At 51.2% G+C, this 26,057-nt stretch overlaps 2 protein-coding genes and 1 long non-coding RNA gene across 4 annotated transcripts in view; 2 read left to right on the top strand and 1 right to left on the bottom strand.

Moving 5' to 3' along the window:
- Nucleotides 1-1,193: 1,193 nt before the first annotated feature.
- On the top strand, nucleotides 1,194-9,216 carry LOC122379545 (protein BCCIP homolog). Of its 2 annotated transcripts, none has more exons than XM_043361828.1 (6): nucleotides 1,194-1,529; nucleotides 4,663-4,815; nucleotides 5,103-5,216; nucleotides 5,344-5,534; nucleotides 6,491-6,650; nucleotides 7,876-9,216. In XM_043361828.1, the coding sequence occupies exons 1-6, from the start codon at nucleotides 1,425-1,427 to the stop codon at nucleotides 8,059-8,061; spliced, it is 909 nt and encodes a 302-aa protein (XP_043217763.1). In that variant the 5' UTR covers nucleotides 1,194-1,424; the 3' UTR covers nucleotides 8,062-9,216. The 2 variants fall into 2 exon arrangements, with proteins under 2 accessions (XP_043217763.1, XP_043217764.1); XM_043361829.1 differs by having other exon boundaries at nucleotides 1,211-1,319.
- A 780-nt stretch (nucleotides 9,217-9,996) lies between these two features.
- Nucleotides 9,997-26,057, bottom strand: part of LOC122379544 (peripheral-type benzodiazepine receptor-associated protein 1-like) — a 144,710-nt gene continuing 128,649 nt past the window's right edge. The window contains exons 26-36 of the mRNA XM_043361826.1: nucleotides 23,353-23,486; nucleotides 22,159-22,308; nucleotides 21,360-21,428; nucleotides 17,283-17,487; nucleotides 16,847-17,044; nucleotides 15,700-15,881; nucleotides 14,632-14,779; nucleotides 14,193-14,353; nucleotides 13,667-13,798; nucleotides 13,341-13,470; nucleotides 9,997-10,194 (exon numbers count right to left, since the gene is read on the bottom strand). Of these exons, the coding sequence (XP_043217761.1) occupies nucleotides 10,121-10,194; nucleotides 13,341-13,470; nucleotides 13,667-13,798; nucleotides 14,193-14,353; nucleotides 14,632-14,779; nucleotides 15,700-15,881; nucleotides 16,847-17,044; nucleotides 17,283-17,487; nucleotides 21,360-21,428; nucleotides 22,159-22,308; nucleotides 23,353-23,486 (1,583 nt within the window). The 3' untranslated portion in view covers nucleotides 9,997-10,120. The remainder of the gene's footprint in view (nucleotides 10,195-13,340; nucleotides 13,471-13,666; nucleotides 13,799-14,192; nucleotides 14,354-14,631; nucleotides 14,780-15,699; nucleotides 15,882-16,846; nucleotides 17,045-17,282; nucleotides 17,488-21,359; nucleotides 21,429-22,158; nucleotides 22,309-23,352; nucleotides 23,487-26,057) is intronic.
- On the top strand, nucleotides 24,707-25,310 carry LOC122379547. Its single transcript, XR_006256195.1, has 2 exons — nucleotides 24,707-24,940; nucleotides 25,090-25,310. It is a non-coding gene; the product is annotated as an uncharacterized LOC122379547 (long non-coding RNA).

Consider the following 26,057-nt stretch of genomic DNA (forward strand, 5'->3'; position numbering starts at 1 on the left):
GATGCTACACAGCAGGTATTGGTGACATCGTTAGTGGTGACGTAGCCCGCAGGGGGCGATGGTAGTTTGTCCGTGAGGTTTGCCCCTCTCAACATTTCGGTTGCGTTATACTTCGGTGTGCTCGTTGGCAGGGTCACAGGTCAACGCAGCTTGAGAAGGGTAGTGGGCACCTCACAGTCCTGAATTGTCACCCTCACTCACACATTTATGGGCCTGGTAACCAGGCTGGGCCATGCCTGGCTGAGTTGCATCTGCCTCACCGATAGTCTGAAAGTGAAGGGAATAATAGAAACGGTTAACTATGCTGAGATAGCAATGCCAAAGTTAAATCCACGCAAGTTGAAGTTACAAACAAGGTGCTTTTCGAATCGAAACAGTTTCCCGCGCCCCACATAGGAAATTAGGAAGTATATATGATATACCCCAAGATTACTTTTATACCCAGGGCACTAAAGGATATACCGGTTATATAGCCTTGGATATACCCATGACTGCCTTGGGAAGAAGGAACACAAACACACCGACAAAAAATTAAGCCCTGCCTTGAGCCCTGCCCACCAACTGCCCACCCGAGATCGCCACTTCATTCATAACGACATGCGAATGTTTAGCCACGGTATATGCAAGACTGCTGCAGTTTTTATACGGCAAATCGCGTAGGTGTTAGTGTGCAGCTGAAGAAATAGACACAATTTGGACACACCAGGTAAACCAAGGCCAGGTAAACAAAGCGGCAGGCGGAAATCAGCGAGGTCAAGGTCGCTGCACGAGGTCAGTTATCAGTAGCAGAAGCCACAGAAGTTACAAAACCTTTTGCAAATTTTATTTCATTGAATTTGATAACAATAATTTTTAAATATTTTAAACTATATTTCCTATTGTGTTTTTACAGGAAAGCATCGTACATTTGCAGAAAAATACACCTGTATGCTAGCAAAAAAAAAACAGATTATAAAGCACTCGTTAAAGTCGACAGATACAACGCACTTTAGTCTATTACTATTGTTCAATAAAATAATATAACATAGTCGTCACCAACAAGCACCAATTAAAAGCTAGATTTTGTGCACTGGCTAGCGCTAGCCGCAAAACGGCTTATGTTTGAACACAACTCATGCACGATGTGGCACTTGCGCAAATATACAATAGACACGTGCCCAAGCACTGCCCAAGAGTTCTCTATATACCGTGTGCCCAAGCACGTGCCCCGCCGGCCCCGCCGAGCAGCGTGGGTGAATGGGTGCATCCTTTTTCAATTTTATTTGTTTTGTGAGAGAAAAGGTGCTTGTATGGATGCTCGGTACATCAAATCAGTAACAGTATACACTTGAACTTTGCGACCTTTACATTTATTGATAATCTAGTACCTACTCTCCCGTTATTTAGTGCTTTACCTGCTAACAAACGTCAGCATCAAGATCAAGATGAGCTCAAAAAGGAGGAATGTTGAAGTTATGGATGCTGAGAGTGACTCTAGTAGCTCTGAATCTGAAGAAGATCCTGAGCTGCAAAAATATGTCGACCAATGCGTGAGTTTTCCCTAGATGGGAGTGCATGCCTGGCAAGTAGGAGTGCATGCCTGTGTCCGTAATTGGCACACGTCCTGAAACGCAGCAATTCAAGTTCAAGCTTACATGCCCCACACAAGCACAATGATATTGAACATTGTAGTGAGGCTAACCAGACATCATTGAAAGTGTCAGTGAGCATCTAGCGACACATTTAAACCCCAAGCTAGTCAGCTCAGCGATGTCTTTCGCAGATTACCTAGCTAATTAACGGCTAACCATCACACTTAGATTGGGGGCAGGGTTCCAATGCTCCTGGCTGACTCATACTCGGTTGGCACTTTGTGGCCTTGGTTGACTTTTATTTAAAATGCTTGAGTAGTTGAAGTTCATTTTTTTTTTCAAAGGGTGTTTGGCTCCAAGTATGTTTTCAATGTGTTTTAGCATGTGTTTTAGCCAGCGAACCAGCTAAAACTGAACCTGAGAAACTTGAATGCCTCATTTTACATGTGAATAATTCCCGATAAATTCCATATGACGTTTTGGAACTAGACATGAGAAGTGAGAACAGTGTTGACGTCATACTGTGGAACTTGCAGTGCAATGTTATGTATAACCATCATGGAAAGAATTGCTTACTCGACTCGGGCCTCAGGAACAGTGAAAAATGAAGTTTTCCCAAAATTTGTTGGGCGCCAGCTGCCACCAGTGACGTCATCATAGTATGCTCATTTTTGAAGACGCAATTTCTAGGTATTTACTGAGCACAATTTGAAATCGATCATTTTTACAGTAAGAAATTCTTAGCCAGATGCTGAAGCTGCCAAAACTCACGTGAGAGCTTCGATAATGCACCTTGGAGCCAAACACCTTTTGGAAAAACAAACATACTATGGTTAATAAAATGCTAGAGCTGATATTGAATTTAGCATTCGAGGATTTGGGATAGAAACTAAAAAAAAATGCAATGGAGGCATCATTGGTGGTAAATACTGGCCAAGAACAACTCATAAGACAAATGCTGGTTGACCTGAACTGGCTAAAATACCGTACCCACATTGACATGCATCATGCATTATCATGCATCATTAAACTTGTGTGCAAATCAGAATCAGGACCCCAAAATACTTCAGAGAGGGGAAGACTCATCTGCATCACTTCAAGAAAGTCTATCAGGTCTTTATTTTCCTGACCAATTGTTCATTGACCTGACCCCATACCCAGAACTTGGAAGGTCAGCCAATGATCTAAGAATTCAATATCGGTTATCAGCTGCTTCCTCTTGACTGAGCAATACGATTTGCTTCCTATTGACTGCTGAGCAATACGCTGTTTTTTTCCGAGAGGCTCTATCTCGATCAAGGGTCCAGACCGAGCGAGCGGTTGGGAGAGAGTCTGACCGAGTCCGCCGTCCGACAGAGGTTTATCGGCCCGTCTCCCGTATATGTCAGCCCAAGTGCCAGCCGCAATGAAAACGCCGGGATCATTCTGCCTCACTCGCACATTGAATAACAATGATCAGCGATGAGATGAGACTCTCACAAAAATGCAGTAGTTGCGTAGACATCTGTCCGCGCATTTCACGTTTGTTTCATTAGCAAGCTTCGAGTGAGAGCTTTCCAGGCATGTACGCCCTGATTCGTTGTATTGTATTGTATGTACAGGGTGATCCAAAAAAAATTGGAACCCCTAACTTAAAATGTCTGTAAGTCAGAAAATTTTCACTTTATTGATAAGTTGCAAACACCATTAGAAAGAGCGTTCAATTCTCTATAAAACCAAGATGATTGTACTTACTTATCATTATAAATATTGCCCTAGACATATGCCTATAAAATTTGTGTCACAAAACTCCGTGAAACGGTTTTGAACATTACGCCCAAATCAGTGATTAACGGTTTGCTGTTCTGACCATGTCGCTTGTTGGAGGTTCATGAATGAAAATAGCTCATTCACGTGCTATTGTAAGGAAAGGAAAGGCTGACGGCCTGCTGGGACCAGTTGTCCCAGAGACTGCTGGCCCGCGTGGTCGGAGCTGTCCCCAAGCAACTGCAGGCCTGCGTGACGGCCCACGGAGCTCGCGTTGAGCACATGCTGGGATGAATAGCGGAAGCTAGGACGCGTGTATCTGTTCTACTGTGTGCTTCTGTTAAACTTTTATGAAATAAAATTGAATTTGGATGTGTTGTTATTCGCAAAAAGACAACAGAAATAGTGCTAGCGGATTTCAGCGCATTGTTAACATTTGGCGATTTCGTTTCACTCAATTTTCTGACGCTCATTCCAAAAGCTTATAGTGTGTCAATGCTTCACAACATACATGCATCAATTTGACGTGATTTTATGGAGGATTTAATGCTCTTTCTAATGGTGTTCGCAATTTGTCAATAAAGTGAATACTTTCGGACTTATAGACATTTTAAGTTAGGGGTTCCAAATTTTTTGGATCACCCTGTATATTGTATTGTATTTACGATCGTGGGCGATCCACACATGGCGTGGCGATTACTGTCCCGAGTCTAAGTCGGGTATATACATACAGGAACAGAGGCCATGATTGTATGCCTGCGCGCCTGGGCCATGCCTTGCACGCCTTGCATGCCTGAGATTTGTAATGCATGCCTCAAGAGTCAAGACCCTATTGCGCATCTGAGGAAGGCTAGTGGATGCCCTGTTCACGCCCGAGATCTCATCGAAACCTGCCACGTTTTGCAGTGTGGCCCAACACCCTATGCTCAAAATCAAAATTGAATAAAAACCACACCATACTGTCACAAACCATAGTTATATCAACATAGAAAATTGTTTATATGATCATTTACTTTAAAAAAAAAACAGTTACACTACAAGCCTGAATGCCCAAGCCTAACCTAACCTGACCAAACCTTACCTAACGTACCCTAACCTTGCCTGACTCAACAGGTGGTCGGATGTAAGTTATAAATGTTTTGTGTAAAAAGCATTGGTAATATCAATGAGTGGTGTTGCTTACAAGCTTAGATCAATGCGTTATTTCCTTTCATGTTCTTATTTTGTGAATTTCTCTAGTTTTTAGAGAGTGCAAAGGGCAGTTATAACGAATAGTTCAGAAACCAGTGCTTCAAATCTCACTTCAATATTTTTGTAATAATGACACGGTGCTCTGTTATGGCAGGTGATGGTGGATTTTGAAGGCCGATGTCCAACCCACACAGACTATCATGGCATTCGGCAGCTGCTGCTGCCTCTGCTGCCCCGTGCCCACGTCAATTGGGGCCAGTTGGCGGACATCATCATCGCTCAGAACCAAGTTGGCAGCGTGCTAAAGGTATGTTTGTGTCACAGATAGGTAATTTTGTTTTATCACAATGAATTAAATTTTTAAGGCTGCTATTTGATTCACTAAGTATTTTCTTCTTCGTGTAATTATATCTATGTGTAGTTTTCTAGAAGTGTTTGAATTTTGAACTGCATTTATTCTTTGAGATTTTCTTGCTTGAAGGTTAGTGGAAGTGGCCATTAATTTCAAAGTTTGGGCATTTATTTGTCTCATTATGGGCCTAACTAAATCGCATAGATCCCTAGCTGACGATTGCGTCGGTATCTGTCTCGCAGCAATGTGACCCCGAGGGGCCGGACGCCGACGATGACGACGATGACGCCATGGATGCCGACAGTGACAAGGAGGTGTACGGCGTCACCACCGTCATCAACCTCACCGAGCGGCGGGTAAGGTTCCACCAACAGCATCGGACCTATAGGCCGGTGTGTCCGCCGTGTACCGTCTGACTGCGGTGTGCGATGAGACGGCTACACGACGCTGTGGTTCGCACTGTGACCCGCCGTGGGTTTTCAGGAGACGGACGCGGTGAAGGAGCTGAAACAGACGCTCCTATCGCGCTGTAAGTCGGCCGGCGCGGCGCGCGACGTTCAGCTGAAGCTGGATGCAGCGCTCTCCTCGACCACCGAGCACACGGCGCTGCTGCTCAACGAGCGCTTTGTCAACATCCCACTGCAGATCTGCGTGCCGCTGCTGACCTCGCTCAGGTGGGCTGATGACCCAAGGTCACAGTTGGGCTGATGACATCGCTGAGGCCACAGATAGGCTGACGGACGCCCCCACACTACTATGGACGTCAAACCCCTTGAGACCCCACTTTATTGCGATAATTTTTAAATGCGTGAACTCTCGTTGACGATATTCTGGCAATGTGTGTTTCAGAACCTGCCGAAACTTTTTTTTACAAAGGTATTTTGACGCTAAACGATTATGAAAGGTACTTCTCATTCACTCGTAATGCTAAGGTCAATTCAGGCCCGGGCAGAGGCTTGCGTTCGACCATACTCGAGCCCGCCACCAGCGCCATCTGCTCTTAATGTCATCTACCAGCGCCCGCTACTGCTACCAGCTACCGCCCACCATCAAGCCTGAATGGAGCGAGAGACGCGAGTGACCGGTCGCCGGGCAAGGAGCGCCGGAGGGGTAGGGCGGAGCTTAGCGCTGACTTCATTACGTGGCTCCGCCCCATGAGTGCGTAGCCTTTACCCAAACAGGAGATTCGTTTCGTGAAATTTAACATTACGAGTGAATGAGAAGTACCTTTCATAATTGCTTGGCGTCAAAATACCTTAGTAATAAAAGTTTCGGCAGGTTCTGAAACACACATTGCCAGAATATCGTCAACGACAGTTCACGTATTTCAAAATTATCGCAAAAAAGTGGGGTCTCAAGGGGTTTGACGTCCATAGTAGGCGGATATCCCTCGATGGCGTGCGATGCGGCGTTGCTGTAGCTTTGAACTGAATGGCGTCAAACTTAGCTTTGTCCGATAAACGGCCTTGTTCTGCACATTGACACTGTGAAATTGCGAACACGTTTACGCCAATCATTGGTTTTTCATAACTAAATGGTTTATGTAATGAATGTCGGATCATGATTGTGCTATTGTGTATCGCTATAGCGAAGGACACTGCACACAGTTCATTGTACCGTGTTCACGCAGGGATGAGATCGAGGAAGCGGCCAAGAAGAGCATGCCGTTCAAGTTCTCGCACTTTGTGCTGATCTCCAAGCTGCACCGGCCCAAGGGCAAGGGCAAGAAAAAGGACCGGACACAGGCCGAGCCGGTCTGGATGAACGGCGAGGACGAAATATTCGACAAGGTCAGTGAAGTTTGACAGCGGTCTTTGGCTGTCAGTGCTGGTTTGTTGTTTGGTAAAATTATTTGATATGGAAAACTAGAATGTTCCACTAAGTAGAATTTTACTAACTACTAACTAGAAACTAACTGGAACGTTCGGGTTCTACTAGCTCAATTAATGTAGATTTATTTAGATGACTCATTTTCCACTTAATGTAGCAAAAAAAATGCACAATGAGAATAAACATAACGGTTATTCGCATTACGATATTCCTAACCCTCGCCGCCACAGGCTATTTTGCCTCTTTCCACGGCACAAGGGGGAACCCCCTCGTGTTTGCCTCTGATCGAGCTAGAGCTTCGCGAAAAAAAAACGAGCGTGCTGCCCGTCACGAGAGGAAGCCGATGATACCCAGTTTTAAGGTCCTAGGTCATCGGCTGACCTTCCAGGTCAGGTCAATGACCTCAAAGTCGGGAAAATCCGGACCTGTTAGAAAGTCGTAAAGTGTGGCTGGCGGCTGCTTTGGGGTTTTTGCTGGGTGCTGATCACGAATATCGTGTTAGTTTTGGTCACAGATGATGTCTTTAAGCATTTAGGCCAGCTCGGGTCAGGTCAGGTCAGGTCAATCAGTACCTAGGGGTCCTTCCGGGTATTCCTAGAGTAGGTGTCAACCGCCTCTGACAGCTTGGTAGCATGTTACGAAGGCACCAAAACTACTTCGTAAATATTCATATGGTTGCTAAATTCGAATTCAGCTAAAAAAAAAAAACTAGCCTAGAAACACGTAAAACACGAAAAAATGAACCGAGGTCACCAAAGGTCAATGACCTTATCTGACCTTTAGGAGACCTTGACATTCACCCTAATGCATGGGAGCAACATTAAATCACATGTTTGAACGTTTGAAACCACAAAAAGCTTCCAAACGCGCGGCTAATTCTAGCCAACAAACGCCGAATCGCGATTCCGGCCAAACATGGTCTCGGAAAGTAGGTCAAAGGTCATTTGGGTCAGGGTCATGCAATTTTCAGGGTTGGTGTAAAATTGATCAATGCGAGGCGAGGGTACTGAAAGTTTCGTCGCGATCGACGCTTTTTACGTGAGTTATTCGCGAAAAACATTAGGGGGAACCCCCTAAGTTGCATCAGCCCCCCCCCCCGCTGTGCCGGCGAGGGCTAATAATCCTAATTTCCTGACAGAAATTTCTATTCTCTGCCCGACTTTCACCACTGCCACGTCACCGCAGGCGGCCGAGGCGAGTTTCGAGTTCAGCGTGGCTGAGGAGACGGACACGGCTGTGGACGGCCGGTGGACGGACCGCGACACACTGATGACGCCGTACCGGCGCGTGCTGCTGCTGCCGGCCGCCGCTCTGCCGCCGGCCATCGACGAGATCACGCGCGCCGTGCAGAAGCTGCCCCAGCTGGGCTGACCGCCGTCCGCCGGAGACTCCATGATGCGGTACCGTAAACCGGGGAGGGGGAGGGGGGGAGCTGACAGACAGATGTCACCTGTTCAAGGTGGTGTGCAGTGAAAGGATGTGAGCCTAACTTTCTCATTTGGGCGCTAGAGGATATGGTGTTTGGCCAACAGCTAGCTTGGCGTCAGTTTGAGGTAACGTGGTGCATTTCTGATTTCTTTGGCACGATTTGTGCGTGGTTATATGCGTTGTTGAATTGTGCATACAAACAGCGAAGTTGCACGTTGAATTTGAGTGTGTCAAGAGTGTTTCGTAATGTCACTTCATACATGATGCTTGGGAAGTGTTGATGCCGTTATTGAGAAGAAATTGCTGCCTCTGTGATCAGGAAATGTAGCCAATTTATGCTTGATACTGCCTACATTAACTTTCATTGACGCTGGCCTTGTTAAATTATTGTTGGTTGTTTTGCATGGACAATGGAAATGAAAGGGTGATTCGAACTATTCGTTTAAGGTGAAGCATGATCGTCAGTTACACGGCTGTCCTCGGTTCACGGTTAGCCGTCGTCTGAAAGCCAAACTTTGTAAGGTTCAGTAATAACTAAAGTCTATAGGGAAATGTCAGCATATCAGTCGACTCAATCTTAATTTTAAACCTCTCGGTACAGACCACCTTGTTCCCTTGACGCGGTGCCAGGAAACCAGGCACGGCTGTAGGTGACCGACTCTGGAGTCTGGACGCACGGCTTTCCAAATTGTCGTTATAACTGCTCTAGCGCTCTTAGTGCTAAGGGCATCAGTTTATTCGCAAGGTACTTTGAGACGGCTTACGACGATTGGACCTCAGATGCATTGTGTTGCAATGCCCTTCGTGAATGCTGATTGCTGAGTGTCTGGCACATTGCGTGGTTGAAATTTTGGTTTAAGTTATCGGCGTTGTTGGGCTCACTCAAGACCCTAAAACCTCGTTGAGGGTCCCTCCTCAATGCACGGGTTACAGTTCGAAAGTGCCTGCGCTTGTGAAAGGTCGTGTTGTGTGCGAGCGTATGAATTCATACGAAATGCGTTCTCCACTATCTGTTCGTCTCGTATAGATTTCATGAAACATTTCATTCATCCGGTGTGTGCACAGGGCATCTAATAAATACCTACATTCTTTGCGAAACAACCTTTCAATACCATCGAAAGTCCTCCTCGCCCCAAACAAAGACTCAAAACGATTGGATCACATACTCCGCTCGGAATAAATATTTATTCGTACGACTATTCAAAATCACTGTAACATGACATATTGACGTATGAGAGGAATGCATTTCACGCCCCAATCGCGGCGAGCGGCGCCGATGAAATGAAGACTACTGACCGACACACTGACGACACGATATTGGGGAGGCGGGCAGCGCGCGGCCGGCCGGTAGACCGCACACGCACACGCACACGCACACTCAGGGTTGGCACGTCTGGTTCGAGGCAGAGTAAAGAGACACCATGAAGAGAGAAAGAGAAAGAGCACGATTTGCACGAGAAAAGCCGAGAGGTGGCGTGGACTGGTGCGCCGAGCGCGTTCGGTGAGTCGGCGCTGCGCCAACATAACAATCAGCACGTGATCAACAACGGTACGCGTGCGGCGTCGGCGGCGTCGGTCGGCCGTGATATGTACAGGAGGCGGGCGGCCGGCGCCAGTATCACTCGCACGGCCCGGGCGCCGCGCGACCGGCCGCTCTCACAAGCCGAACCGCTTGAAGATGAGCTCCTTGCCCTTGGACATGATACCCTCGACGGCTCCGCCGGCCTCGCCCGTCATGCCGCCCAGTTTCTGCATCAGGTTGGGGCCGGCCGAGTCGCCGGCCGGCGGCGGCGGCTCGCCGGTGGCGGTGGCGCCGGCCGCGCCCCCGCCGCTCGGAATGACGAAGCTGGGCACCCGGGCGGCGGAGGCGGCCGACGACAGGCCGCCGCCCAGGCCCTTGATGAAGCCGCCCGGACTGCTGAGGCCGCCCAGCAGGCCGGTCTTGGACGGCGGCTGCTCGGCGCCGGCGGCCGGGCCGGGCGGCGCGCCGTTGGGCAGCCGCTTACCAGCGCTGCCGGCGTCGGCCGGCGACGCCGCGCTCGTCGCCGACTCGTTCTCTGGCCTCTGACTGGGAGTCTGTGGACGGCGGGGCGGCGCCGGCGGTCAGAGTGGCCTGCACGGCCGGCACAGGGGCTGCAGGAGCTAAAGATCATATGGGGGAAACACGGCGTGACTTGTCGGTTATGGTGGCCATCCTGCTTCAATATGAATAGCATTGCTTTCATTTCCAGGAGGTTCGGCGTAAGGTATCCATAAACTTTAACCATGGGCACAATTTCCAAGTTAGCAGGTACACAAACATCGATTATCATTGATCATTCATCATTTCCGCTTTGAGAGTCCATTTCTGTGATGCCCCGAGCGCAGCGCACCTCGGGTGTGCCCGCACTCGCCGGGCCATGCTGCACACGAACATTGACACGACACTACCGACACGACACAGAGCTCGTGCTAGCCGTGTGCCGCGGGCGTCTACAGGCTACGGGCTGCGCCACATGCGCAGCGCTCGCCGCGGCAGCGACCGCTCAAAAATCGGCGCCGGCGCGCGGGCGGCCTGTGCAGTGCGGCCGAGCGGCGCCGCGGCCAGTGTCGGTCGGCGCGGAGCGCTCCCCCGCAGGGCATGCTGCATGAGTCGGCCACAGGGCGCCCCAGCCATCAGTCAGTTGCAGTGGAGGGACGGTCTGGAGAGAACGCCCCCCCCCCCCGGGCCCGGTGCAACCCGCGAGTGCAGAGCAGCTAACTGAGGCATTCACTAGTCACTATTGTTTGGTCACTAACCGTTGCTATTCGCGCGGACCCCAGCGCTTGGCTATCTCTACATCCTACTCGTATCGGCCTCTAGTTTTGTTCCAGCCGCTCCGTACAGGACGCTCCCAGCAGCACAGCTTAGGTAAGCCACACCGGGGTAAAGTAGTACTTTTACTTTGATTGATTTTAAAAACCAATGCACTATTATATCCACAAACCATCCGAACTTCGATGGGCCGAGCTGCGGACGTTGCCGAGCTCTCCCATGCGACAGCTGACAGATCGTCATCTGGGGAGCGTCCAGAACAGAGCGGCGTGTCTATGTACAGCAGCCAGCAGGCTCGCTATCGCTGTCTCTCTGTGACTATCGGCAGCCGACGCCCGCCGGGCTCGCTCGCACGCCGCCAGTCTCGTGTCTCAGCGCAGGCCACATTCTCTCTATGTATTAGAGTGGCGGCCCGGCGCTGCGCGGTGACGGGCGGCCGAGCCGGGTGACCCCGTCACCGCGCCGCCGCCGCTGCAGTGGCGCCGCCCTGGTGGCAGCGCCGGGTACTCACCACAAACCCCAACAGACCACCTAAGCCTAGCGGCGGAAAAGACAGGTGTGTAACTAGCGGTGTGGTGTGGTGCGGGTCGGCCGGCTCAGTGTTCACCTAGCTACTGAGACGGTGCCGGGGTGGGGCGCTGGCACCGGGTGTGGCCCGTCCCACCCCTCCCCAAAGCCAGGAGAGCAGTGAAGACAGGCGCGTGAAGTGGCGAAGGCGTAATCTCATCCCACCCGTTTTGGGCCATATGAAGGGCGGATGCATCAGCAAATTCAATGCGATCGATCAGTTTAAAAAGAAAAAAATGCTATGCACAAAGGTTGAACAAAGTTCGGAATGTGCGGCTCTCAAACAGTGGTGAGCCGTCGCCGGCAGCCGACGGTCGCCGTCTGTCCCATGGGCGAGCACACGGCCGGGCGGGGCGGGGGGAGGGGTTGGAGCGGGCCGGGCCGCCGATCCGGGGAGGGGGCGGGGCAGCGGCCAGACAGGTGCCACGGTGAAGGCGACGTGCGGGTGCAGCGGCAGCCAGAGCCAGCGGGAGAGGAGAGAAAGAAAGAGAGAAAGAGAAACGGATCGAGAAAGAAACAGACGGGCGAAGACATGCTGAGGCGTTCAGAGTGAGAAAGAGAGTGAAAGACGGCACTGAGCGGACTTACCGGGGGGTCGGAGGCAAGATCGGGTCTAATGTCTACGTGAGAGATGGGAGGATCTAAAGGGAGAAACAGAGCGAGAGCACACTGTCAGTGGGACCGAGAGATGGAGGGGCGGCACAGAGCGCGGCGGGAGAGAGCCAGAGAGCGCCAGCCGACAGATACACTCATATGGGGACGGAGGGGCTGACACTGAAGGTGGGAGTGATACGCCCGACACCAACAGAGGGCGAGGAGGGTCGACCGAGGCAGCGGAATCGTTATCAGAGGCGTTATCAGGGCAACAAGTAGGTACGCTTTGTGACGAAATTGGTGAGACAGACTGGACACACCGAGTATCCCAATAAAGAGGATTTACTCCATAAACGGAGGAAGGGAGTGGGACTCTGGGTACCTGAGCTGCGGGAGCGGGACCGGACGAGGACTCGCTGAACTTGAACTTGAAGAAGGAGCTAAGCGTACCGTCAGGATACCCGGAAACTAAGAATGAGGGGGACCGAATCGGCTCGGTGGCAAAGAGCGATATGAGCCAGCATATATCAGGCGACAGCGTGGGGCACACCAACAGTAGGGAGCTGAGAGTCCCAGGTTGGGACCGTGGAGCACAGATAAAAAAGAATGGAGCGACAGAAGAGGTCTGTACGGTACATAGGTGGAGAATTGTGACCAGCTGGGGGTGCTCGGGCGCAGCAAATCCGCCGCCGCCTAGCGGTGACCTTGACCCGCCTTGACCCGCGCCGCCCGGCCGCGGCTCCAAAGCCAAGCCGGCGTGGAATTGGGAGAGCTCGAGCACCCCCAGTCCAGCACAATTCTCCACCCGTGGTACGGTAAATGGCCCACTAACCCCCTACTAGTACTTTATAATCGACTACGCCCTACAGCAATGCTCAGCGTTTACATTTCCCAGCGGACAGGTCATCGGAACACAAGTTGCGCGCGCGCACAGCGTTGGCCAAACTCGGCGACTGTACGCTCGGGCTGTTCTGGCGTGCACAAACACACATATCGGGCTGGTTGGGCGGTGGCCTGGCTCCGACCTTCCTCTGCCATGCCCGAGACGACGCTGGCGGTCCTCTGCCGTCTCGCAGCCGAGCCGGGCCCGCCTCACGGACCGGGGTCACGAGGAGACACGCGTGCGGTCACGCTCACGCACGCCAATGCACAAACATACAAACGTCCACGCGCAAGCGCTCGTTTCTTTGGGCAGGCGGCGCCGAGCACTGCCGCGGCGGCGGACGGAGGGGGAGAGGGGAGCAGGTCTCGGCGGGAGTGGCCTCACCTTTCCGTCGGTCGCGACTGTCGCCCTTGTCCCGCGGCGGCAGGGGAGGACCGTGCACGCCCGGCCCCGGCGGACCGCGCCGCTCCGAGGACGACGGGCCCTCGGGGCCGCCCCGGCGCCGGTCGTAGTTCTGTGCACAGCACATACAGAGCCGGGTCAGACGGGAAACAGGGGGACACGGGGCTAGGTCAGGTTAGACTTAATCATTTAGTCAGTGTAATGAGCAACATTGGGCAAGCTGAAAGAAGAGTCACGCTGTCAAACCCTTCAATTTGTGCACTTGCACAATGAAAATTGGGTAAAACCGTGTTCCTGTACCCGCTGACCTGCGGCGTCTCGGTGAGGAAGTTGGAGGGCACAAGGCCTCGCACTCCATTCACCTCCCCGATATAGAAGCCATCGTCGTCCATATCGCCGTATACGTGGATAATATCACCGGTATTGAAAGACAGCTCCACCTGGCGGCAGATAAAATAGCGTCAGATATTGCCAACGAATAACTTTCAATAAATGTCGTACACAATCAACGGCCATCAGCGCCAAAATAACTATTATAGCTCGCCAACGGCGCAAAAGGCGGCGAATCACTCAGTTGGGCAGCCTAATGATTATTTCGTGTTATCTAGCCAAATGAAGGGATCTTTTGTCGGAAATAATTATTCAGAATCCAAAGTCCGATCGCCGACGACCTTTTGCTGATTGCTATGCCTGCCAGGATCTGGTGAATAAATTCGGATGACGCCATTCGTCACACCGTATCCCATGCATCTGTTCGAGCCACGGCTGGTCTTCTGCAAGCGACAGCCACCATCAGTGACAGTTACTGCGTCACAGTTGCATAGTGTCACTGACCTCGGCGTCCACGTTGGGGGACAGCTCCTGCGGGTCGTAGTCATAGAGCGCCACCATGCGCCTTACGGGCGTGCTCGAGTAGATGTCGCCCCAGCGGTCCTCCTGGCCGCTGCGGGGCCGACCTCCGCCGCCGCCGCCGCCGCCGCCCGAACGACCCCGAGCTGTGGAGAGGGCGGGTAGGACACGTGATCTTTGGCGGTCCCAGGTCACCCTGGGGGAATTAAGCTCCTGAAAATCAGATGCCATGATATCGGCGCCATGCATTGACTGAGTCTCATCTAATATTCTAGCGTATGTAATTGACTCCACAATCCTCACTTCAATCAAAAGAAGTGTCACTGTTCGACTTCACCCCAACTGGCCTCCCCGTGGCGTAACTACAGCCCGCAGTCCCGCTACCTCTGCCCGACCCCGCCCCCGTGCTCATCCCGTTTCTCACCGGTGGGCCGGTCCTCCTCCTTGAGGAGCTCCTGCGCCAGCCGCTCGTCGTCCACCTGCACCTCCGACACCATGTTACAGGGCACGTAGCCCGCCCGGCCGGACGCCTCGCCCCAGTAAAAACCGTCACCGTCCTTGTCGCCGTATATCTGAAAGGAAAATGAATGTAAAATTAGGGATCATAACATCGACATGATATGACCAGTATAACGCCTTTTGGGGCGACTAACGGAGCGAGCGAGAGGGTGGGTCTTGCACGTGCGAAATTGCGAGGGGGTACCTCCAACTGACTTGTGCACGGCACCCTACTAACCGGTCTCTAGCGATGTGCCAAATTTGGGCACAATTGGCCCAGCCGTTCTCGAGATCTGGAAGCGGCACCCTGCACGTGCGCACGTGCAAAATGGGTCCTAACTGACTTTTGCACGGCACCCTACTAACCGGTCCCTAACTGTGTACCAAATTTGAGCGCAATCGGTCGAGCCGTTCTCGAGATCTGGAAACGACCCCTGCACGTGCGCACGTGCAGCAGCGCCCCAACTCTGGCACATGGATATGCAGTGCCTAGTGGGTGCCTACCTACATGCCAACTTTCAGCGCAATCGGCCAAGTAGTTACCGAGATATTGCAACAATTACAAAACGGACACCTCTTCGTTTTGCACGTGGCACGTGCATAAGGGGTCACCCACATGCATCAGGAATAGTCCAATACTTGGTAGAAGGAATGAAGCTACCCTACAAAAATTACCGCGTGTAAATCGGTCAAGTGGTTGCTGAGATATAAGCCTCGCAAAAGCGTGACCACGGCCGGCCGGCCGGCCGGCCGCTCATACTCAGAAATTTCCGTTAATCTAAGGAAAGACTACGCTCGCTTCGCTCGCTCCGTAATAATGCAAAGTAAAATTGTAACGTAAGCCATCAGATATTTATAACAAACGAGTGCCTACGAATGACCATCCCGCCCAAAATATTATAATTGAGCTCGGAGCCCCCAAATGAGCCGCATCTATTTTAAGTCCGCCGAAAGACGTGCCCGCTGCCGCCGCTGTCGGCGCCCACTCGCCCACCTTGATGAGCTGCCCCTCTCGGAACGGCAGCTCCTCGTCGCAGGCGTCCGGATTGGGCGACATGGTCGGCGGATCGTAGTCGAACAGAGCCACGAAGATGCGCATACGCTCCTCGCGCGGCCCGGCGGCGCGGCGCGGCGGCGGCGGCGCTCCGCTCTGCGCGTCGCTCCGGTGATTGCCGCCTGCAGAGACGGGCAATGGGATCGGTGTGAGGGATACTGGGCTTGAGAGCGATGATGGATAGGGTGCAAAAGTGAAAATGAACAGGTCACTTACAAAAATACAAAACCGAAGTGTTGCTTCCCACGATATCGGGGAGACTAACTGAGAGATGCACATTTGGTGTCATTAATGCGATCGGATACGACAAAATGGAAGTAAGCTTCAGTTCACCAGACAAACTAAATCAAACACAAAACTTGCGATTTACCGGTTCATGAGGCCGGTATGATAATATGAGCTCGGTTCAGAGCTATGAGACAGGCACGCGCGACAGGACGGCGCCTCTTTCTGAGTCTCGTCGATACTCGCTCTGAATGCTGATGTTCTGTGAACTGACGGCGCCAGCCGCCGGAATATGAGCCGGCCCCGGGGCTGCATGGCAAGTGGCTCATGCACGACCTGGAGCCGTCTGCTAGCCGCAGATAAATCCAGCCGGCGCCAGAGTGCCGCGGTATACACCACCCGGCCCACATACTCAGCGGTCGCGTCGCCGGGAGCACTCCAGAGCAATTTATGAAAACAAGTCCACAATGATGCCCGTATACAGACACGAGTGCTTTTAATGCACTACCGTTGATCAGCTTTCGTGGAACGACGGAATATCTTCCGTTGAAGTGTGCACTTCAGAGGAAAAATTACGTTTAAAAATAATGTAACTCGGACAGCCGGCAAAGTCGGGTCTCGCGCTGTCGCTGTAGGTCTGCAAATTGCAATCCACGAGCGATTGAAACACAAACTTTAGTGGAAGTCTTAATGCATGTAACGGGGGCCGCATGATCAAGAATCAGAACAGTCAAAACTCTGAACGTGTACCGGGGTATTAGTAGACTGGGGTAGACCTCCGTGTAAGTCTTATTGCTAATTATAACATTAATCTCAACCTAAAATAAATCTAAACTGGAGCCGGTATAGTCTGATCACGTACCGGCGTAGTTATTGTCGCGGTAGGGGTCGGCGGGCGGCGGCCGGTGGCGCTGCTGCCGCGGGTCGTGCGGCGGCGGCGGTGGCGGCCGGCCGCGCTCGCCCGGGCCCCGCCGGCGACCCCGCAGGCCCCGGTGGTCGCAGTCCTCCTCGCTGGCGTCCACAGAGCCGCGGCCCTCGCTCGCCGAGTCCTTGGTGATTTCTGTCGGCGACAGACATACGGCGCTCGATTGGACGGCCAGTGCCGCTCCGACGGCCGACGGAGCCGACGGCCGGCGGCCGAACTATATCTGCGTTATCTCGGAACTCATGGCAGGCTGCTCGAGAGTTGGGCGAACTTCACCCATTGTTGGGCGATCGTTTTCCCGTGTACGTTCCAAGTTAATTCCCGGACGCCCGATGGCCTGCCTGGGCCGTCCGGCGGCGGGCGGGGGACTCACCGATCTGCGGGATCGACATGTAGCCGCTGGGGTAGACCTCCTTGTCGCTGAGGTTCTCCTCAGTGACTAGCACCTGCTGCTGGTGCGGGTGGCCGCGTGACGGTCCGGCGGCCGGCATCCGCCGCCGGCCGGCCAGCGGTGACGAGTGCGCCGAGCCGGCCTGGTCGTGCTGCGACTTCATCCGCCCCGACTCCGACTGCTGGTCCTGACGGCAGCCGAGGGAGAGAGGGAGATACGTGGTGTCACGGCAGGGTTCGCATATGTCGGCATCTCCAGACACGGAGAGGCTGTAAGGTCGCCACCCGATGCCGGAAGTGTATTTGGGTGCATGAGGCTAGTTTACACTGCTCTCCCATAGATGGCAGCATAGTACGCGCCTGAATAATGCTGTGCCGCAACACACCAGTTTTTAGTCTTTGCCAATAGATGGCTCTGTCATCATGACGCCTGCTGGATGCTGTGCCGCTATACATATCCGGCGCTCATTGTATGGTTCTGCAATCGATCGATGGGTGGTGGCTGCTGCAATGGACAAAGTTCAATATCTACGAGTACAATACCTAATACATAGGTACAACATCGCTGTAGCTTTCTACCACCCCTTACGAAGGCCCTTATCTGGGCCTTTGTTGGGCCAATAAAGAGTAATTTGTGCCGCCCTTCGATACTCGTTACTGCTCAGCAAATATGCACTGAGGCATACTGAGGGTATGTTGGCAAATATTTGAACGATGCGCCCAAGCAATGAGAGGCGATTGGGGGGTACCGTGCTGGTATTCTCTCCGGCCAATAGCCATAAAGCGTTAAAATAATTTGTTAACAGAGTGATAACATGAGTAGTAAAAGTAATCTTGGATAACATAGGCATCTTTCAATGAAACTTCAGGGTTCTGATGTTATTATGCGTCAGATTACGTGAAAATCCTTTTTCAATTCTTTGTTGAGATCGAAGTATTTTTTTTTTTGCGTTTATGTATTGCATAAAACCACCATATTCATAGTAGCGGGAATTGCTAATATTTTCATTACTCACCCTGGTGAGGCTACTCCCTGATCATGGTACGTTGATAGACTAAAGCTTAGCGAGAACAAAACACATATATGCTTTTCCAAGACCATGTAATTTTATGGTGATGTGAATTGATGGCAAGCCACCTTAACAAAAACAAATTAATATTTGATTATGCTACAAATGATGGGTCGTAATGGCCAAACTCACTCAGCTGGAAGCTCAGCCTCTCCAAGAACCAGTTATAAACCAACAACCAATATTTCGTACTTATGGGCTCATAACAGAACACTGATAAAAGCTACCGGCTCTCAAATGGCAACATCAAGCGAACCGATCACTTTTGAGAAGGAAATGTTCGTCTTTAAATTGTTGGTACTCATACCACGGTCTGACGGTATTCGCAGTCGGAATATAATAAAAGTCAGATATAGTTATTTACAAACAATAGCCCTGCTGAATGACTTTTATTACCTCAATTTACGGTAAGTCGAAATGGTAACGGAAAACATCATCATAACAATTAATAATATTTTCAAGGCAAGAGACAACAGAGCTGTACATTATGAACGAAATTCAATTTAACCCTCGCCGGACCTATTGGTTTTCTACATACGCGCCGGCCGAGGGGGGGGGGGCGGGTACGACCCCCCCCTCGCCGTTTCGCCCCTGGTGGAGCTAGCGCGTCGCGGAAAAAACGAGCGTGTGCGCCGTTACGAGACGCAGAGATTGGTACCCGATTTTAAGGTCCTAGGTCAACCGGTGACCTCTGAGGTCAGGTCAAGTGCCCCAAGGTACGGTTCAGTTTTTGGTGAATAACTTCGCAAAAAACGGCCGCAGAGCGCCGATTTTGGCAGCATCGTGTTCGTCTCGCTCAGGCGCGTCGAATGATATACTTTTTGTCCGGGTCAGGTCAACTTGGGGTGTTGACCTCAGGTCAAGGTCAGGTCAGCACCCCCAGGTCACGAAGTTGGTCGAAAAGGGTCATGTCGCATATCATTCGATTCGAAAGGTCTTCCTGAGTCCATAGGTGGCTTTCCCGACTCGCTAGCTCAATTTGATCAAGAGTTATTGACGAAAAACTAATATGACCTTGATGACGTCATAAATGACGTCACGCAAGGTCAACATTGCAAAAGTGACGCATCTAACCTTGCAAGGAGTGCATAAAATCACGATTCTGTGTGCTTGAGATAGTTGGAGATCGTTCCCGGCGCCAGAATAGCAGTTTTCATTTTTCCCCATTGACTTACAGGGTGTCTCAAAAGTTCGTTCACAGGTACCAGCCATGCTTTTTTGTCAATAATTCTGAATCAACAAGAAATTAACAGTCGAAATTTTGCATGGGCATTGGTGACAACCTTCCTCAAGCAGTCTCATTGTTTTCAAGTGCATTCGACCCTTCATGAGCTCACAAAAAGGGTTCACCTCTGACCATGGGTCAGGCACGGAAATGTAGGTTGCAAAGTCGGGTATGTTGTGAAACTCTCTGCTTCAGGAGTAATGGGAATGGTTAAGTCGGAAATGACACATGGCTAAGTGTCGGCGAGGATGAGTGCAACATGATGATCATCTCATAAAAACGGTGGCTAAAATTTTTGAAGGACGAAACCATGCGAGACTAACGGCGTTTTGAACGACCCTCGCACGACAGCAGACTCGCGTTCCGGAAAGCAGCTGAAAATGCGGTCATAACTATTGAAAACTGGCAAGAAGGTCACAGACAGAGGTTACCCATTTTCAAAAAGTGTAAGTCATCGTAAAATAAAGACAAATTATAATTTAAAATTGTTTATAATATCTATAACGCTAATTTTTGGGGCCAATAACACAAAAATCGTCAATGCCAAGGACACCTGACCCTCCAAAAGTGTCAGTTATTGTAAAATTTTATCTAACGAAGTTTCAAGAGGCAGATCTGCAGCGAATAATTTTCTTTTAAACACAAAATCCCGATAAAACCACACGATGGACAGGTTTGGGCCGTTTACAAAGCAGAACATCTCCCGAGGAAAACACTCCGCAACCGAGCGAAGGTCTTGGCATGGGGAATGACGAGCGCTTGGAATTTGCAAAATTTGCACAATGTGTCTGAGAAACAGACGTCCGACACATTCTGCCACCATATGATGCGAAAAATTTACTCCTGGCACTTCCCGTTTGTTCAAGACTGGGGTCGTTTTGAAAAGGAAAATGGCGCTTGGGATGTCGGCGCCAGTCATTCATGAAGGAGTTAGCGCCAGAGAATGCCTACAAAATACTCAAAAGTGGTGTCAATGCAAGCTGTCGGCTTTCAGGGAAAATCAGATGTTGCCGGGGAGCTAGTCAAAACTAAATCCGACGCAGAAACTGCAGGGGATTCCCCTGCAAGAGCTTGAAAGCTGGTAAGCTTTTATCAGCCTCCGGCAGCTGACGGAGCAACAAAAATCGGTATGGGCAAATATTTTTGGAGATACAGCAAAGGGGTTGGTTTCCAACCTTCTTAATCAGTTGTCAAAGCATGCATATTTGTCTAGTGTACACACAGACACCAAAACCTTATACTTATGGCCGGTTCTTATAAGCTTTATTGGCATGGGAAATGTGTGAACGAACTTTTGAGACACCCTGTATAATGGTGAGGTCACGAAAATGACCTGACCTCATATGACCTTTAGGAAAAATCCGAGATATACAAGTTGTGGGACTCATAATGGATACTAGATCCTGCAAGTTTCATTTCCCTGTGACATCTCCTCTGGCAGTGAGGGCGTTGCGAAGTTGCGACATCTGAAGACCGTGCAGAGGTTCACTTATGACGTCATAGGTCAGTGACCTGACCTGACCCAAAAATGCGGTTGGTGTCAAAAGATGCGGCTTGGATCAAAGGTCAGGTATGCCAAGTTTCAGCTCTCTATCGCCAGCGTGTTTGGAGCTATCGCGAAAAAACCCTATGGGGGGCGGCACCCGCCCCCCCCCCCCCCCCCCTCGGCCGGCGAGGGTTAATGTAGGGCGGTCTTGCGTTGTAAACAGTCGTCGATTAGCGACTGCTCGTTCCGTAGAGTGAGGTGTTTGGATCGTGTTCTTACCGAGTCGGAGAGCTCGTTTTCGGCCTCCTCAGGTATGTCGGAGAGCTCGTCAGTTTCATACTCGGCGAACTGTGTGTGGTCCGGGCGGGAACGGGGTCAGGCGCGGCAAAACAAAATACAACACCCGGACAAAACTAATCACAACATGAGACCAACAAAAAGGGACGAACGCTAGCGAACACAACAAAAGACAGCACAAAACAAGGCAAAATGTGGGCTGACGTAACATGCAAGCAGCATTGATAAAAGTAAAGCAACAAAATTGAAAATTATCAAGCATAGGTAACTAAATCGGCGAAGCCTGGGGCCAATCACATGCTGGGAATTGTTCGGAGATATCTGTATACTTTCAGCTTACCTAAATTACATAATTTTTGATAGTAATTGTTATAATCTAGGCCCATTGTAAAACAAACAAAAAATGCACACGTGTTAGATCGACCAGTTTGTTGCACTTTAAACTGTTCATTGCAAATATTGTGCGACATTTATAAGCCGTGTACCCATCCTAGTTTTACGGTCATACAGGTGTGGCCATGCCTGAACGAAACAATTTTTTTCTTCTCAGAATAAATCTTCCTGCCAAAGTAGCGTGCATCAAATACCATATGCTACGCATAGCTGTACTAAGAAGCCACAGTTTCCGGGGGTGTTTACAATTTAGCCGTGGGTCATTGTACTCGGGGTGTACCACTGAGTGTACTCATAGCCCTGTATACTGTACCTGACTGTGTACTGTGTAGTGTGAACCTGACTGGAGCGTAGTGTTCTCAGCGTATGTACGGGCGAGTGTATATACCTGGCTGGAGTAGGCGGGCGGCGGCGGCGGCAGCGCCTCGGCCGTGTTGGCCAGGATGTTGTACAGCTCGGGGTCGGGCGGCGCCGGCGGCGGCTGGCCCGGGTCGCCGCCTCCGCCGTCCGCCGGGTCGGTGCCCGGCTCCGAACCGCTCTGCGAGTGGCCACCACAGACATGCCACTGCTCAGACACACGCGGCTACACACGCACGGAACACGCATGCAGTTCGAACGAAACAGGCACTGCTCAAAACGGTCTGAGGCCAACAAACAGCACCAGTCGGTGGTATGCTGCGTAAATGACAATCAATAATCAAACAAACAACCAAACAAACAAACAACATACAAACTCAAATGACAACAAAACGAAACAGTCTAAAAATGTAGGTATATACAAATGTGAATTCTACACAGAGCTAACCATGCGATTCTGCGATAACCTCTGTAGAAAAGTAGGTAACTATGAACATATGAATACATCTGGGGCTAAGTCAGAAACTGTTTTCGGAAGTACTAAACAGCAAAAGACTGTTGAATAGGTACCCAGTGGCCAGTACTCATTATTCAGGTCACCGCATATTAACCTCGCGATATAGTCTTCAGCGAACGGAGCTGGGGGTGTTGCGTTGAAGGACCTCCGGGGAGATCCTTATTGCTCCCAGCGTTCCGCGTGGTGCGCCCAGCCGTATGAACTAGATCCGGCTCCGGGATCACCTCCGGCAGGCACCGGCTCACCGTCACCCACCCTCGGCACGAGGCGACGCCCGGCGCCCGGCAACCCGGCCGCTTATTACCCTAATTAGCTGCCGTCGGAAACGGCGCCCCAGACACGTGGCGTCAGTGGGATTCAACAGCCCGACAGCGAGCAGTCAGGCTGACAGCCGTCACACGGACACCCGATGGAATGAGACGGCAACGTATCAGGATATTAGTGAGGTGATGGTTTTGATCGCGGCGGCAAGATTCTTAAGGATAGCAATAGGACAGTAGTGTTTGTACCATAGTAAAACTTAAATCAACACACCGATTTGTGTTTTTATCAATATCCTGCATCCCCCTTATGGAGATAAAACTTAGGAGACCGACACACTGCCAGAAGACCCAGACCACACCATGCAAGATCAGTAGTTATTCGAAATAAACCAGACGTGCTCATCACTCCCTCTCCATTCTTCCCTCTCCGCTCTCCGGCTCTCACCTTGCGCTGAGCCCGCTGCGGGATCGGACAGGGCACCGAGTCGGCCGACACCAGGTCACGCGACTTGGTGCGAACGGTGACCTGGCGCGGATGGAAGCCGGCGATACTGTTCAGCTCGATCAGCGCGTGGTCGCCTGTCGGACAAAACAGGGTGGTCAAATATCAGGGCAGTCAGAAATTAGAGGTCAATGGTCGGGGGTCAGAGGTCAAATGTCAGATAGAGGAGAGGGTAGGAACTGGGAAGTTAAGAATTTAATGACTTGATTCCCCTTGCGGCAGAGGTCGACCGACCCCCGCTTTTTGAGCTCTAACAACATATGGCCCCTGAATGTCACTGTCTGACCTCCAGTCGCCGACATTGGCTCCCACCTGCCGCACCTGAACACCAGCTGTCACTAAAAACCACCTGCCGCAGCTAAACTGCACCTGCCACTAAAAACCACCTGCCGCAGCTAAACTGCACCTGCCACTAAAAACCACCTGCAGCACAAAGTCCCTATACCCTGTACCACCTAGATCCTAGAAGTTTCACCTACCACCTCTAGATATCCACCTGCCGAGCCCGGCCGCACCTGCCCCGCCACCGCCGCTCAGTCGGACGCCGGAGCACCGACTGCCGGCCGCCGGTCGCCCAGCCGCCCGCGACCTCCGGCGGCGCGGCCCACACGCGATCGTTACGGCGGCCGACCCGCCCGACCGAGTCCGACCGACTCAGACTCCGAGTCGATGTCGGACTCGGAGTCAGCCGATCGATCGGTGCAGTCCAATGAAAGGTGTTGCTCCCATCTGGCCAGTCTAATCCCGGTCGGTGGACCTGGTGAGCGATTTCAGCCTGTGCCATCGACCCGACTGGGGCTGGATGTCGGCAGGAGACGTTACAGAGCCACGGCGCACCGGTGCGGGAAGCGAGATGGGGCGCCGGCGTCACCCCGGCCGAGCGGCCAAAGGGACGGACGCTGTATCCCGATAGAGACGTCGTACGAATGACGGAAACGACGCTTTGTAGGACATCTCGCTAATGATGACTTCGTATGAAATATTAAATGGGTGCGAGGGTGGGATCTTTATGTGTTACCCTATAAGAGACTGGTGTGAGAAAGTAGGACGATGGATCTCAAGTAGAGGAACGTCGAACTGGGGCGCAAACAGGTGCATTTTATGAAAAACGACCGCCAAATATAGTGAAGAAGCCACCCGGCCGCTGCATTTAACAATGAATGACATGCATGATGACTACTAGCGGACCCGAGCGGGGCGGCGGTGAAGGGTGAACGGGCAACGAGCCCCGAGCCTCGTTATTCGTTGTCATGCATCGTTATGCGGTTTTAAGCATTACTCGTTGTAGCGGACTGAGCCGGAGCGGGTTGGCCTGTGCCTTGCTCGACAGGTGGCGCTAGTTGTGGACACAGGTGGCGACGATGTCCCTACTGACCATTGGATGGTGGCGCCACCCTAAGCCAGTGGTGGCGCAGAAAGTCCAGTGCGCCGCCCATCGACGTGGCGTTTTTTGGCTGTGTGGCGCCGGCGTGAGACGCATGGAGTTTGTGCGCCGCCGTTCGCCACAATGTGATTCGGTGGAAAAACTTTGGTATGTTCTTTCATTATTTTATATTATTTGCCGTTTCTATTGCATTGTTAATGTGATATGAGCCTGATATGATATTAGAGATATTTCGGCGATAGGTAGACCCATGTCTATCGGATAGAGAGTGAAAATGCGTTTCTGGCTGATTTCAGAAACCTACCTACATTCTACATTCTACGTTCTACGTTACTACACCGCTACTACTTCTATCTACGGCCCGCATTTCTTCGCTATGCCGCTGTCTTATTTGTCCGTTCCTACCACCAATTGTTCACCTAAACAACTTCGCCTTACCATATCGTTTTCGCCGTTGGCACGCTGCCAGATGACCCTTTTGCCATGAAAGCCTGAATATATTATTTATTTGTTTTTATTTGTAGTGTCTCAAAGCCCTAACCGTTTCCCACAACAGTTTCAAAGTTTCCACAGCCTAGTGATATGGTTGTAGGTCTATGCAAAAGTTTGTCAGAATGCCCAAGGACTTTCCGAACATGATGAACATGATGTTATGAGTGTATCTCATTTGAAGATCTGTCTTGATCGCCCGAAGAGGCTTCTCAGGGTGTAGGTCGTGTAAATGACAGTTTCTTGTGGCGAGAAGTTTTGTACCTGCTGCTGAGAATTGCAATTGTGACTCAGTTCCTGATTGGTGTTGTGCTGTTAAACCCAGAACATGTCTGTAGCACAATTGAAACAGAAGCGAGGCAGATTGTTAGCTGCACTGACCAGGGTCAGGAGGAGGGCTTTCGTCTTGATTGATACCAGAGGTAGTCGGACTCAGCTAGCGTCAATCGTCCATGAGCTTGATCAGGCACTCGAGCAGTTGGAGGAGATGACAGATAGTTTAGTTTCTGTGCTGACATCTCAAGAGGAAGTTGATCAGGCAAGAGTGTATCAAGTAGAAGCAGACAGGCAGCATGAAGAAGCGGTGAGCCGGATTGAAGCGCATTTGAAGGAGAGGAAGGACGATCCACCATCAGTTACATCAAAGCAGGCGTCAGACTCTGCAGCATCAGACAAGACGTCAGCATCCCGGCTGGCAGAGATAGAGGCCAAGGTGAAGCAGCTAGAGCTGGAGCAGCTGCAGCAAAGGCTTGAGACGGAGAAGGAAGAGCAACAG

The sequence above is a fragment of the Amphibalanus amphitrite genome, unplaced genomic scaffold (assembly GCF_019059575.1).
Source record: "Amphibalanus amphitrite isolate SeventyFive unplaced genomic scaffold, NRLGWU_Aamphi_draft 000080F_arrow, whole genome shotgun sequence".
NCBI lineage: Eukaryota > Metazoa > Arthropoda > Thecostraca > Balanomorpha > Balanidae > Amphibalanus > Amphibalanus amphitrite.

Bases quoted from the DNA above. Each gene is read 5' to 3' on its own strand.
- LOC122379545 (XM_043361828.1), top strand. From the start codon at position 1,425: ATGAGCTCAAAAAGGAGGAATGTTGAAGTTATGGATGCTGAGAGTGAC. The intron at 4,816-5,102 runs GTATGTTTGTGT...TCTGTCTCGCAG, and splicing joins AAGTTGGCAGCGTGCTAAAG to CAATGTGACCCCGAGGGGCC. The intron at 5,217-5,343 runs GTAAGGTTCCAC...GTGGGTTTTCAG, and splicing joins TCAACCTCACCGAGCGGCGG to GAGACGGACGCGGTGAAGGA.